The sequence below is a fragment of the Odontesthes bonariensis genome, chromosome 5 (genome assembly GCF_027942865.1).
Source record: "Odontesthes bonariensis isolate fOdoBon6 chromosome 5, fOdoBon6.hap1, whole genome shotgun sequence".
Lineage (NCBI taxonomy): Eukaryota > Metazoa > Chordata > Actinopteri > Atheriniformes > Atherinopsidae > Odontesthes > Odontesthes bonariensis.
Window position 1 is genome coordinate 39,646,000 of NC_134510.1, and position 13,538 is coordinate 39,659,537.

Below are 13,538 nucleotides of genomic sequence, written 5' to 3' on the forward strand. Positions count from 1 at the left end.
ATCGGTAGCTAGCGAGCCACCGCTGGGTGCTCTATAGTCATAATTTTGGCCTGTGTACTGCGCCTTACTTACGAATAAAAAGATGTAAAAGATTGATGCCGATCTTACTGTAATCAAGAGTCACCTTGATGTTTGGCTAAAAGTGTTTTTCAGTTGTTGTTTCTTCAGTCCGAGTCTGTAAGAATCATGAAACATGGAGCCATCATTGTAGGAAACCTCATGGTGTTTATTTAAACACAGATATGTACATTTATAGTGTCACGTTTCAGTTGAATCAAACACAGTATATTGTTGGTTTATCAGGTCTTAGCAGAGGCGTCTGAAGATGATTCTTTCAGCGGAGTTGGTCCAGAAATCTCCTGTGATCCTTCATCTTTGTTCAGTTGTGAAGTAAAGTCTATGTGTGTGTTTCCAGCCATCAGCGTGTTTGTGGTTTTTAAATATTAACGATAAAAAAAAAAACTGTGACTGGAGTTCTGGGCTGGAGGTTCGTCTGATGTCGAATCAAGAAAAACACAATTTCAACACTTTTAACACCACGAATCTGCAGAAAACAACAGTCACACCTGGTTCACTTCCTCCTCTTGTGCCGATTCTGGATCAATGACCAGCTCTCAATCAGCACTTCTTCTTCTGTCTTTATAAAATGATCAAACACTGAGTTGACCTATAAGACGGGTTGTCAAACAGTGTTTCCCACAGAATCAGATTATTCTTGTGGCGGTACAGGGTTGATTCTAATCAGTGGTGTAGTGGTCCCTGGAGAAGTGGGGTATACTCTCAATTTTGCCCCTTTTTTTAAGAATTCCAGAAGAAACACGAGATGCTTCCATGTGAACGAGTAAGAGGTGGGATGCTGGCCGGATTCACTCACCAGGCCAACTAGCGGCGGTGTTCCTGAAGCTTCATAACAAGTAACTTAAATTTCTGCTTGTCAAAGCGAAAAAAAATAAAAAATATCAACGAAATAACGACTCGTAACTCGAAAAACTCGTATGTCGGGACACTCGTAACTCAAGGTACCACTTCATAGTGCTACATAGCTTCATGCTAATGTGACGTTAGCCTTTCATAACTTTAGCCTACTCCTACAGTGTAACAATTGGCAGCAAAATCTCTTCTCTAAATGTGCAGTGTCTTTAAAAAACAATTTGGAAATAACATTAAAACTTAACTCAAAATGATGTATTCCATGAAAGTAGGTTCACACATCTCCCGCCCCCCACTGCCTCTGATTATCTCACCAGTCCTCGTGCCTGAAGTTAACCGGTGTAAACACTGAAGGCACTGGCAGCGAGTACTGGCCACATCAGAGGAGATTTAGAAGTGGGTATACGCCGTATACCCGAGTATACCCTGGACTACACCACTGATTCTAATCTCTTTGGCTCAGATTCACGTCCACATCGGCTGCTGTTTTCTTGCCCTTTCTGACACTGAATTCTGACCTTTGTGATCAGCTAAACACATCAGCCTCTGTGTCTGAACACTAGCTGAGGTTCGGTCAGCAGGTCTTCAGATTTATGCATTTTGGTTCTTATCCAAAGGCAGGTAGCGTAAAGGGGGTCTTGCCTAAGGACCCCGACTGGAGGTAGCGCCTTTCTTGCGGGTATTTAACAGGAAGTCACTAAATCACTAAAGCTGTCCCACCTTCCTCGTTTGGATCACGGTCCAGCTGAAGTTTATTCAGACGGGATCAGAATGGAGCGTGGCTCTTTTGTTCTTAGTTTAAAAACACTTACAGAGAGTTGTTTCCAACGGCAGAAAGAAGAAAAATGAGCTGCGGGAAGCTTTATAGCAGGTTGTGGAGTGTTAACATCTGGCGAATTTAAACGCTCTGGATTGTTGCTGTCAGAGTTCAGGGGATGCAGATGTTGTAGGAGAAAACAGCAGCATGTAGGCATTAGGGCTGTAGCGATACGCTGATCTCACGATACGATACGATTCGATTCGATACACTAACATAATTTTCTGAAGAAAAAAAAGGGACAGTGTGATTTGACATGAATCGTCGCTGATTGGACCGGTGGTCTGACCTTTGACCCGGAAGAAAAACACCGCCAGACAAACAGAAACAAATGAACATGTCACAAACGCGAGAGCTGTGCACTTTTAACAACATTTTTATTAGGGCTGGGCAACAATTAAAATGTTTAATCTGATTAATCACATGATTTCCCTGATTAATCGCGATTAATCGCATTTGTACGCAAAATCCAAAAATGAATTCAAAAGTAGTGTATAGCCTTTAGCATTTAGCTTTATTTTAAATGTGCTGCCATATGAATGAAAGTGCCATAACATTTGTTGTGCAAACACACTTTTAACATCAGCATCTTTCTGTAGTTTTTATGTAGAAGCCTCGCTCCACTGTCTGTTTCCTTGAATGACTTGCTGCTATCAGTTGTGTGTTTTGCCTTTAAGTGATATTTTAGACTGGAACTACTACGCTGAGAAGACAATTCAACTTGGCTGTGTTTACAGATGACTTTGGTTCTGTCGACTCCGCCGTCTGGAAGAACTTTAAAATGAAAATGGCCGAGTAAAAGTTCCGTACCCTTCTCCATGTTTGGTGGATCCGCCGATTACTTTCTTTTCCTGTTCCACAGCAGACAGCAGCAGACTTTTACAAAATAAAAGCATGTGAGCAGCAGACTTTTACAAAATAAAAGCCTGTGAGCAGCAGACTTTTACAAAATAAAAGCCTGTGAGCAGCAGACTTTTACAAAATAAAGCCTGAAAAAAATGTTAATAAAAAAAAAAAAAATTTAATAAAAAAATCAAACTTGCGTTAATGCGCGATAAAATATTTATCGCCGTTAAATAATTAACAAGTTAACACAATAATAACGAGTTAACTCGCCCAGCCCTATTTATCACCGTTTTGTATAATGTGACCCCCTGGCATTGTATTGTATATTAATGTTATGTGTTTTCACTAATTGTAAAATTTCTGACTTTTCAATAAAGTTTGCTTAAAATAATAATTTTTTTTCTTTAAGAATCGATACTTTATCGGGGAAAAAAATATCGCAGTATCGATAAAATTGCCCAGCCCTAGTAGGCATGTCACATGAAGCTGTTTGGTGTGCCGTCACAAAGTAAAAACTAAACCTAACCGGATCAGACGTACGCAAACGTAACAAAAACACGAGCGTTAGGTCAGACCACAGTGTTCGTGGTGGGACTGGGTCGATGAAAACTGTTCAGATCAGAAAAAAATCATCCTCAGATTCACATAAGAAAAAGCTTTTACGCTCTTCTTGATTCATTTGGATCAGCTGCTTCCAGATAATAAACATGTCCAACAACACCACAGGGGAGAAGATTTCCTCTCCGAGTGTGTCACATGGCCGAGGCCGCTGGTTTGGTTTTATTCTCCATCCAAGTTTTTATCCGTGGTTCGATTTGGAAACACCGAGAGGAGGTGCGCGACTCTACAGTAAAACTAGATTTAACTTCTTTTAGACAGTAGAAAAACTCGTAAATAAATACGCGAATCGCCACCAAAGACACGTAGTCGACCTGCCCGAGTAAAGACTCCATGTGGGAAACACTGAAACGAGCAGAAATGCAACAACCGCTGTGATTTTACCGAAGCTAAACTATCATTACTCATTAAAAATGTTTCTTTCAACGTTATTTCTGGGTACCGATCCTTTAACGTCTCACAGATGTTTCTGTCTCTCAACACCTTCTGTCGGGTCCCGTCACACAAAAACAGACTCATTCAAACTTCACAGCTCAGATTCAGACTACAGTTAAAGTTGGTTCTCAGAAGCTCGGGCTCTGCGTGTTCGGGGCTTTGTGTGTTTCTACGTTTTTTGTTTTGTTTGTGTGTGTTTGTGCGTGAACAGTCCTCTCTGCGGCTCTCAGACCTGAATGTGCATCAGAACCTGTTTACGATGAGACTTGAAGTCGTCGGGCACCGTGTCTGAAATAAAAGCAAATCGGTGGTTTTTCACGTTCTGCAGATTTAAAAAAGAAGTTGTATTTGAGTGCGTTCCAGTCGTACCGTTGCATCTGTAGCGCAGGTTGGACCAGATTATGTTTTCCTGGGAGAAGCAGAAGACTCCGAGCCGGCCTCCTCTCATCGTTGTGTCGATGACGACGCCGGAGTCCGCCACCATGTCTGTCCCCTCAAACAGCTTCACCCTGAACAGGGAGACGCCGGGTCAGAAACCAAACACCTCGGGGTGAAAATCAGCAGGTTGGAGAGCAAACATTCCCACAGTTACGCACACACAATCTCACTGTACGGTTATACTGATTAAAGGGACAGTTCTCCTCTTCTGACATGAAGCTGTGTAACATCCCATATCAGCAACATCATTTCTAACATCTTCTTACCCCCTGCTGCGTCCTGTGAGCAGAGTTCCAGCCTCGTTTTGGTGTTGATGAAGGTAGTCCGGCTAGTTGGCTGGGGTTTAAAAAATAAAGCGTTTTGCTTCTCAAAACAATATGCGTTCAACAGAGTAATACATTTGCATCACAAAATCGTTCTCCAGGAAAAAGTCAGACCTCACAATCTCTTGGCCCTATTTTCTCTCCCTTCGTATCACTGCCTGCTGCCGCCTGCCGACAGCCGCGCCTGTTACGGTGTTTGCTGCTCGGTCTGCACTTCGGTCTGCGCAGCACATAAACAGAAGAAAAGGAAAGGAAAAGAGAAGAGAAGGAAAGGAAATAAAACAAAAGGACATGAAAGGAAAGGGAAGAAAAGAAAGAGAAGAAAAGGAAACAAAAGGAAAGGAAAGGAAAGCCGCCTGCCGACAGCCGCGCCTGTTACGGTGTTTGCTGCTCGGTCTGCACGGTCTGAACAGCAGGCAGTGATACGAAGGGAGAGAAAATAGGGCCAAGCGATTGTGAGGTCTGACTATTTCCTGGAGAACGATTTTGTGATGCAAATGTATTACTCTTTTGAACGCATATTGTTTTGAGAAGCAAAACGCTTTATTTTTTAAACCCCAGCCAACTAGCCGGACTACCTTCATCAACACCAAAACGAGGCTGGAACTCTGCTCACAGGACGCAGCAGGGGGTAAGAAGATGTTCAGAAATGATGTTGCTGATATGGGATGTTACACAGCTTCATGTCAGAAGAGGCGAACTATCCCTTTAATGCTTCATTATCAAGTCAAGTTTATTCATTTAACAGATTTAAAAGCAACGACTTAAAGACCGAAGCTCTTATATTAAACGCTGCACAGATTAGAAGATGTCACCGAAAATCTTCCATCGTCTAGAGGAATGCAGAACGTCGCCTTACGTAACCTTAACTAAAAGATGAGATATACTTAATGATCCAGGGCTTAAAAATGTCTAGATTAAGCAGAGAAGCAGTTACTTAGAAAGGAATAATGAACAAAAGTACATGCAGTAATGTGCAGATGGAATATATACGAGTACATAATGAAATCTAAAAGTGAACCAAATTAAATTCCTTCCATGTGGAATTTTAGCCTCATTTACAGCCTTATATTTACATCCTGATTCCCGAACTGTTCTCGTTAATGTTTCTGAATGTCCTGTGCAGGTCTATCTCTGATTTGTACTGATTGTTGGATAATGAGAGTCACATATTACAGAAGCAGATCTCCGTGTATGCAGGCTGAAGGTGTTCCTCAGGGATCAACCCTGGGACCACTCTTATTTACTCCAAATGTCAAGAGTCTTGATCAAAATGTTTCCAAAGCTCACTTTTATGCAGATAATACTGTGTTGTTCTGCTCTGTTTCCCATAATTAACCTCTCAGTGAGCTTCACATGACCTCTAACACAGTTTAACAGCTTTCCTGTGACTAACTAAACCAAATCTAAGTCCCTGAATCCTAAATCTACCACTTCTCAGGACTCTGTATCTAATTTAAAAAGTCTTGCATTTGTAATTAAAGATCCTTTTAAATTCATATCCAGCAACTATCATGAAAACATGAGCTGAAATTAGGTTTTTATTCATTGTGTCTACATGTGGACTCAACCAGAACTCATTCCAACCTGCTTAAACTGTTTGAATCTAAAGAAACTTTGTGAAGAAATAGTCCCTTTAACATGTAAATATTCTTGGTTTTACCTCTTTTATATTTAGTGTAAAATGTCACATCCTCGGTGGTAAAAGAAAAAGAAAATGAGGAAGGGAATGAGGCCCAATATGGAGGATTGTGTAGCTGTACTGGTTTATACTGGCCTAAATGAACCATTATGGGAAAATATGACAGAAGAATGTTGTGCTGAAGGCAGAATTCAGGTCCAACAGGACAGAAGAATTTGAACCAAATTTCTCATTTTAACATGATATTGCAGGATGATTCTTCAGGATGTAAATCAGTCCAGTTAAAGGTGAATTACAGAAGACTTTATTGAAATATCTGTGAGCTCAGCAGGGTGGGTGGGGGGCTCAGAATCTGTAATCTCCTCAGATCTTTGAAAAGACTTTCCACAAACCTCCTCCTTCCTTTCTCCTTCTTTTCCTTTTTCTTCTGACTGACTGACTGAAGAATGTGTCCAGACTCCAAAATCGTCAGCAACATATCAGGGATCAGTCTAATTTCTGGAGCTCATTCTAACTGTGTTTACACCTCTGTACGATTCAAAGACTGGGAGCAGATGTAAAAAACAGAGAACGGAGGTCCGATCGAGTCTTTGTTCATCAACAGAAAAGAATCTCCTCACCGGCCCGAGCTGTAGAACTACAGTAGGTACATTATGTGATGAACTGTTCCAGTGTCGCTCGGTCTGATCTGCATATCAACGGCTGCCGAGGCAGATTCTTGCCAGGGCTTTGGCTGCCATGGCGACCAGCACAATAGAGTACCGGGGGGCCCCGGAGCCACAAAGAAGTTTCAGAGGGGAAAGAATGCAGTAAAGAGAAAAGGAAGAAAAAGAGGAAAAACGGACGAGTGGAGAGACATCTGCAGGCCGACAGAGTACTACAGAGTACTACAGTGTACTACAGAACACTACAGAGTACTACAGAGTACTACAGAGTGCTACAGAGTACTACAGAGTGCTACAGAGTGCTACAGAGTACTACAGAGTACTACAGAGTGCTACAGAGTACTACAGAGTGCTACAGAGTACTACAGAGTACTACAGAGTACTACGGTATCAGAGACTACTGCTCTAAACATACTGTGGTCTCTAAATCTCGAGTATCAGTCGTAATGGGAACACTTGCAGAGGCTAAATTAAGATGAGTAAAGTCTCTTAAAGTCACAGTACTTAGTATTTTTACAACAAACTATAGCAGTATGTGTACAACAAAGTATAACACAGTACAACAAAGTATTATATTGCAGTTTAACCCACCTTCATGTGCAGTTTTTAAGATTTTTTTATATTATTTTTTGGGGCTTTTGTGCCTTTAATGGATAGTTCAGAGAGACAGGAAGCAGAGGGCAGAGAGAGGGGGAACGACATGCAGCACAGGGCCGTCCGATGCGGGACTCGAACCGGGGCCAGCTGCAGCGAGGACTATAGCCTCTGTACATGAGGCGCCTGCTCAACCCACTACACCACGGACCACCCCCTTCAGGTGCAGTTTAACACACCTTCAGGTGCAGTTTAACCCACCTTCAGGTGCAGTTCACGTCTCAGATCTGGTGCTGGTCTCACCTGATGTATCCCACCTGCGGTCGGTGGCTGAGCTGCCAGCGATACGAGGTTTTATCCTTCCAGCCGATGTTTCGTGGATCCTTCCACAGCAGCGTCACCTCTCCAGGCGTATCTCCGGTGTGCCACAGAGCGTTCCTCAGAAACTCGCCTGGTCCGGTCTGGGACTTCACTGCCTGCAGGACAAACCGGGACAGCTTTATGTTTGAAGCTACTTCCATTAATCTAAGATCTGTTTGGGATGAAAAGCATGGGAACACAGAGAAGCAGATGTATGATAAACATCTATTCTGAAACAGCTGAGGTCCACATGGGCCACCTGGTGGTCGACAATGGCATTGCACAGAGGTGTGATTGTACACATCTGAAAGAAACATCTGATTCCTTGTGACTTAAAGGTTTTAAAGCCATATGTTTGGGATTTTTAGAACCCTCTGACACCTTTTGATTTGACCATTTTGCCAGAATAAATAAAAGTTGAACTGAGTGGAAACCTTGAGCTGCAGGGCGGGCTGGGCCATGGCTCTGAAGGGGATCGACTGCCAGTACGCCTGCTCCGTCTGTTTCCACATCACCACGTAGAAGCTGGAGGAATCCTGGTAGCCGAAGATGAAGCCGGCGTAGTCGTCGTCCGTCACCGTGTTGACGTGGAACGTTCCCTCGAAATCGACGCCGTTAAAGGCCGTGTAGCCTGCAGACGCAAAGTGGAGGAGACGGTCTACTGATGGCGCAGGATCAGTGGACACCTGAGACGGTTCGTACAGTTTAAAGGTGTAAACGTACCAACGGCTAAGCCGGGATCACTGTTCATCGTCTGGACGATCTCCATACCCTGGAACGAATAAGAGAGCTTCTTCTTATGGATTCATCAACAGTTTACAAACAGTCCAGAACACGAAACCGGTCACTCTATTCAGATGTGTGACAAACATAATGTATTTGGACAGGGAGCTGTTGAGGTTTCTCCTACATTAATTTCTTAAGGTTTTTGTGTGTGATTAGGGATGCACCGATCCACTTTTTTCATCTCTGATACCGATATCTGAGGTTTATCATTGGCCGATACCAATCGGATATCTGAGGTTTAGTATCGGTCGATACCTATCCGATATCTGAGGTTTAGTATCGGCTGATACCTATCCGATATCTGAAGTTTAGTATCGTTCGATACCGATCCGATATCTGAGGTTTATCATCGGCCGATACCGATCCGATATCTGAGGTTTATCATCGGCCGAAACCGATCCGATATCTGAGGTTTAGCATCGGCGATACCGATCCGATATCTGAGGTTTATCATCGGCCGAAACCGATCCGATATCTGAGGTTTAGCATCGGCCGATACCGATCCGATATCTGAGGTTTATCATCGGCCGAAACCGATCCGATATCTGAGGTTTAGCATCGGCCGATACCGATCCGATATCTGAGGTTTATCATCGGCCGAAACCGATCCAATATCTGAGGTTTAGCATCGGCGATACCGATCCGATATCTGAGGTTTATCATCGGCCGAAACCGATCCGATATCTGAGGTTTAGCATCGGCCGATACCGATCCGATATCTGAGGTTTATCATCGGCCGAAACCGATCCGATATCTGAGGTTTAGCATCGGCCGATACCTATCCGATATCTGAGGTTTATCATTGGCCGATACCGATCCGATATCTGAGGTTTATTATCGGCCGATACCGATCCGATATCTGAGGTTTAGCATCGGCGATACCGATCCGATCCAATATCTGAGGTTTATTATCGGCCGATACCGATCCGATATCTGAGGTTTATCATCGGCCGATACCGATCCGATATCTGAGGTTTAGCATCGGCCGATACCTATCCGATATCTGAGGTTTATTATCGGCCGATACCGATCCGATATCTGAGGTTTAGCATCGGCCGAAACCGATCCGATATCTGAGGTTTAGCATCGGCTGATACCTATCCGATATCTGAGGTTTATCATTGGCCGATACCGATCCGATATCTGAGGTTTATTATCGGCCGATACCGATCCGATATCTGAGGTTTAGCATCGGCGATACCGATCCAATCCAATATCTGAGGTTTATTATCGGCCGATACCGATCCGATATCTGAGGTTTAGTATCGGCCGATACCTATCCGATATCTGAGGTTTAGCATCGGCCGATACCTATCCGATATCTGAGGTTTACTATCGGCCGATATCGATCCGATATCTGAAGTTTAGTATCGGCTGATACTTATCCGATATCTGAAGTTTAGTATCGGCCGATACCTATCCGATATCTGAGGTTTAGTATCGGCCGATACTTATCCGATATCTGAAGTTTAGTATCGGCCGATACCTATCCGATATCTGAGGTTTAGTATCGGCCGATAGCGATCCTATATCTGAAGTTTAGTATCGGCCGATTGCGATCCGATATCTGAGGTTTAGTATCGGCCGATACCGATCCGATATCTGAGGTTTAATATCGTCCGATACCTTTCCGATATCTGGGGTTTATTATCGGCCGATACCGATCCTATATCTGAAGTTTATTATCGGCTGATACCTATCCGGTATCTGAGGTTTAGTATCAGCCGATACCTATCCAATATCTGAGGTTTAGCATCGGGCGATACCTATCCGATATCTGAGGTTTACTATCGGGCGATACCTATCTGATATCTGAGGTTTAGTATCGGCCGATACCTATCCGATATCTGAGGTTTACTATCGGCCGATACCTATCCGATATCTTTGGTTTACTATCGGCCGATACCTATCCGATATATGAGGTTTACTATCGGCCGATACCTATCTGATATCTTAGGTTTAGTATCGGCCAATACCGATCCGATATCTGAGGTTTAGTATCGGCCGATACTTATCCAATATCTGAGGTTTACTATTGGCCGATACGATCCGATATCTGAGGTTTAGTATCGGCCAATACCAATCCGATATCTGAGGTTTACTATCGGCCGATACCTATCCGATATCTTAGGTTTAGTATCGGCCAATACCGATCCGATATCTGAGGTTTAGTATCGGCCGATACTTATCCGATATCTGAGGTTTACTATCGGCCAATACGATCCGATATCTGAGGTTTAGTATCGGCCAATACCGATCCGATATCTGAGGTTTACTATCGGCCGATACCTATCCGATATCTTAGGTTTAGTATCGGCCAATACCGATCCGATATCTGAGGTTTAGTATCGGCCGATACTTATCCGATATCTGAGGTTTACTATCGGCCAATACGATCCGATATCTGAGGTTTAGTATCGGCCGATACCGATCCGATATCTGAGGTTTACTATCGGCCGATACTTATCTGATATCTGAGGTTTAGTATCGACCGATACCGATCGGATATCTGAGGTTTAGCATCGGCGATACCGATCCGATATCTGAGGTTTAGTATCGGCCGGTACCTATCCGATATCTGAGGTTTAGCATCGGCGATACCAATCCGATATCTGAGGTTTAGCATCTGCCGATACCGATACAGAAAATCAGCGCGGAATTATGGTAACAAAGGGTAAGTTTCATTGTGTGGAAAAGACTGGGATCATTCTTTTGTGCAAGGCAACATCAGGCTTGACTTAAACATTTCTTTCCTATTTTTTTTAAAAACAAATAAGCAGATATAAATGTACCGAATTATTCATTTAATAATTGTGTTAAAAAATAAAAACAATGGCCGGTATGGATCGGCCCATTGTCACTTCTTCGATATCGGTACCGATATCCGATCCAAATATCGGATCGGTGAATCCCTATGTGTGATACACTGTTTAAATGGTGGGCAGTGATGAAACTCCTTTTACTATGACGTTGATGCAGAAAAGTCACTTTGATTTTGTGTGATCTGCAGCAAACTTCATCCAACCATCTTCTAACTGCAGATTTGGACCATCTGACACTTTATGGTAGTTCTAATCTGACCCAGGCAACCTGTACCGATGTGTTTCAATGTGTCACTTCTATAAAATCTCTCGTTGTTCACAGATGTACAAAGTTTCAGGCTCTAAGACAGCTGTTCAAGTTGGCAGTGAAGAGGAGTTATCGGTCACCTGATTCAGCACCACCCAGTTGGGGTCGATCTGAGCGTCGCCCTCTGGGTCCAGGATCACCGTCTGATAGGCTCTGAAGTCCGTCAGAGTGACCTCGGCGCTCTCCGGACACGCGTCCACCAAATCCATCACGGCGTCATTGTCGAAGTCGTTTTCACAGACGTCTCCGACACCATTCGCTGAGGACGGACAGACACAATGAACAGAAGATCGGGTTCCCTCTCAGAACAGGGTCTACAGCATAACCTCAAACCCCCTTTATCTAAATCTTACCTCTCAGGCCACACTTAGGTCATCCAACTCAAATCATTCACTTCCCAGCCCTCCCGTTACCACAGGTGTGCCCCAGAGCTCTGTCCTGGGGCCCCTTTTTTTCAGCATTTACCTCGTTGCCCTTATTATTTTCTGAAAATATAAATGAAACCCAGCTCCATCTCTCTAGTTCCCTCCCACTTTTATCCCTCATCAACTGCCTCAAATTCCCTTAAACTAAACAGTAACAAAACTGAACTTCTTCTGATTGGTACCTAATCAACACGATCCAACACTGAACCCCGTACCAACTGCATCCTTATTCACAGCCTAGTCACTTTCCCCTATGGTGTTCCACAGGGGTCTGGACTTGTGCCACTTCTGTTCACTCCATACATGCATCCTCTGAGAAACATAATCAGGAAACACGATATATATTTCCATTGTTCTGCAGATGATTCCCAGCGATACCACCGGGCAAGGATTTTCCAATCTTCTATCGTCTAATCTTGGTGAGCCTGTGTGAACTGTGGCCTCAGTTTCCTGTTCTTAGCCGACAGGAGCTGCACCCGATGTGGTCAGAAATGGTATTCTGTGCACCTTGGTTGTAACAAGTGGTTGTTTGAGTTCCTGTTGCCCATTCTCCTCTGACCCCTGACATCAACAAGGCAAATGTTACTGGAACCAAAGACCAGGTGTTGGTCACCATCAGGTTTCAGTTTGTTAGATGTAAATGTTAGAGGTGCCCTAATTTTACTGGTTTGAAACAGAATCATGTTTTTGTTACCGTCGGAGTCTTTCTGGTTGGGGTTGATGATGAGTCTGCAGTTGTCGTAGTCGTCGAGGACGCCGTCGTTGTCGTCATCGTGGTCGCAGTCGTCTCCGAGGCCGTCGTTGTCGGAGTCCAGCTGTGAGCTGTTGGGGATGTCGGGACAGTTGTCTCTGCTGTCCTGGTGGCCGTCTCCGTCCCTGCAGGGATTCAACAAGAGGACCAGGGGTCCCAGGAGATATTCACGACAAGTTTCCACAGAGTTAGAACGTTCAACAAGCTGTTGAACAGCAGAGACCACGTTTCTACAGTTTTAGCTTTTCTTCATTGGCTCCCTGTTAAATTCAGAATAGAATTTAAGATTCTTCTCCTTACATATGAAGCTCTTGATGACCGAGCTCCATCAGATCTTAAAGATCTCACAGTTGGATATTTTCCCAACAGAGCACTTTTCTCTCAGACTGCAGGTTCACTTGTGGTTCCCAGAGTTTCTAAAAGCAGAATGGGAGGCAGAGCCTTCAGTTATCAGGCCCCTCTCTGTGGAACCAGCTGCCAGTTTGGGAGGCAGAGCCTTCAGTTATCAGGCCCCTCTCTGTGGAACCAGCTGCCAGTTTGGGAGGCAGAGCCTTCAGTTATCAGGCCCCTCTCTGTGGAACCAGCTGCCAGTTTGGGAGGCAGAGCCTTCAGTTATCAGGCCCCTCTCTGTGGAACCAGCTGCCAGTTTGGGAGGCAGAGCCTTCAGTTATCAGGCCCCTCTCTGTGGAACCAGCTGCCAGTTTGGGAGGCAGAGCCTTCAGTTATCAGGCCCCTCTCTGTGGAACCAGCTGCCAGTTTGGGAGGCAGAGCCTTCAGTT

General features: G+C 44.1%; 1 protein-coding gene across 1 annotated transcript in view; it reads right to left on the reverse strand.

The window, feature by feature from the left end:
* Positions 1-205: 205 nt before the first annotated feature.
* thbs3a (thrombospondin 3a) overlaps positions 206-13,538 on the reverse strand; it is a 42,179-nt gene continuing 28,846 nt past the window's right edge. The window contains exons 17-23 of the mRNA XM_075466361.1: positions 12,703-12,884; positions 11,664-11,842; positions 8,392-8,440; positions 8,103-8,299; positions 7,612-7,784; positions 4,016-4,155; positions 206-3,934 (exon numbers count right to left, since the gene is read on the reverse strand). Coding sequence (XP_075322476.1) covers positions 3,873-3,934; positions 4,016-4,155; positions 7,612-7,784; positions 8,103-8,299; positions 8,392-8,440; positions 11,664-11,842; positions 12,703-12,884 — 982 coding nt within the window. The 3' untranslated portion in view covers positions 206-3,872. The remainder of the gene's footprint in view (positions 3,935-4,015; positions 4,156-7,611; positions 7,785-8,102; positions 8,300-8,391; positions 8,441-11,663; positions 11,843-12,702; positions 12,885-13,538) is intronic.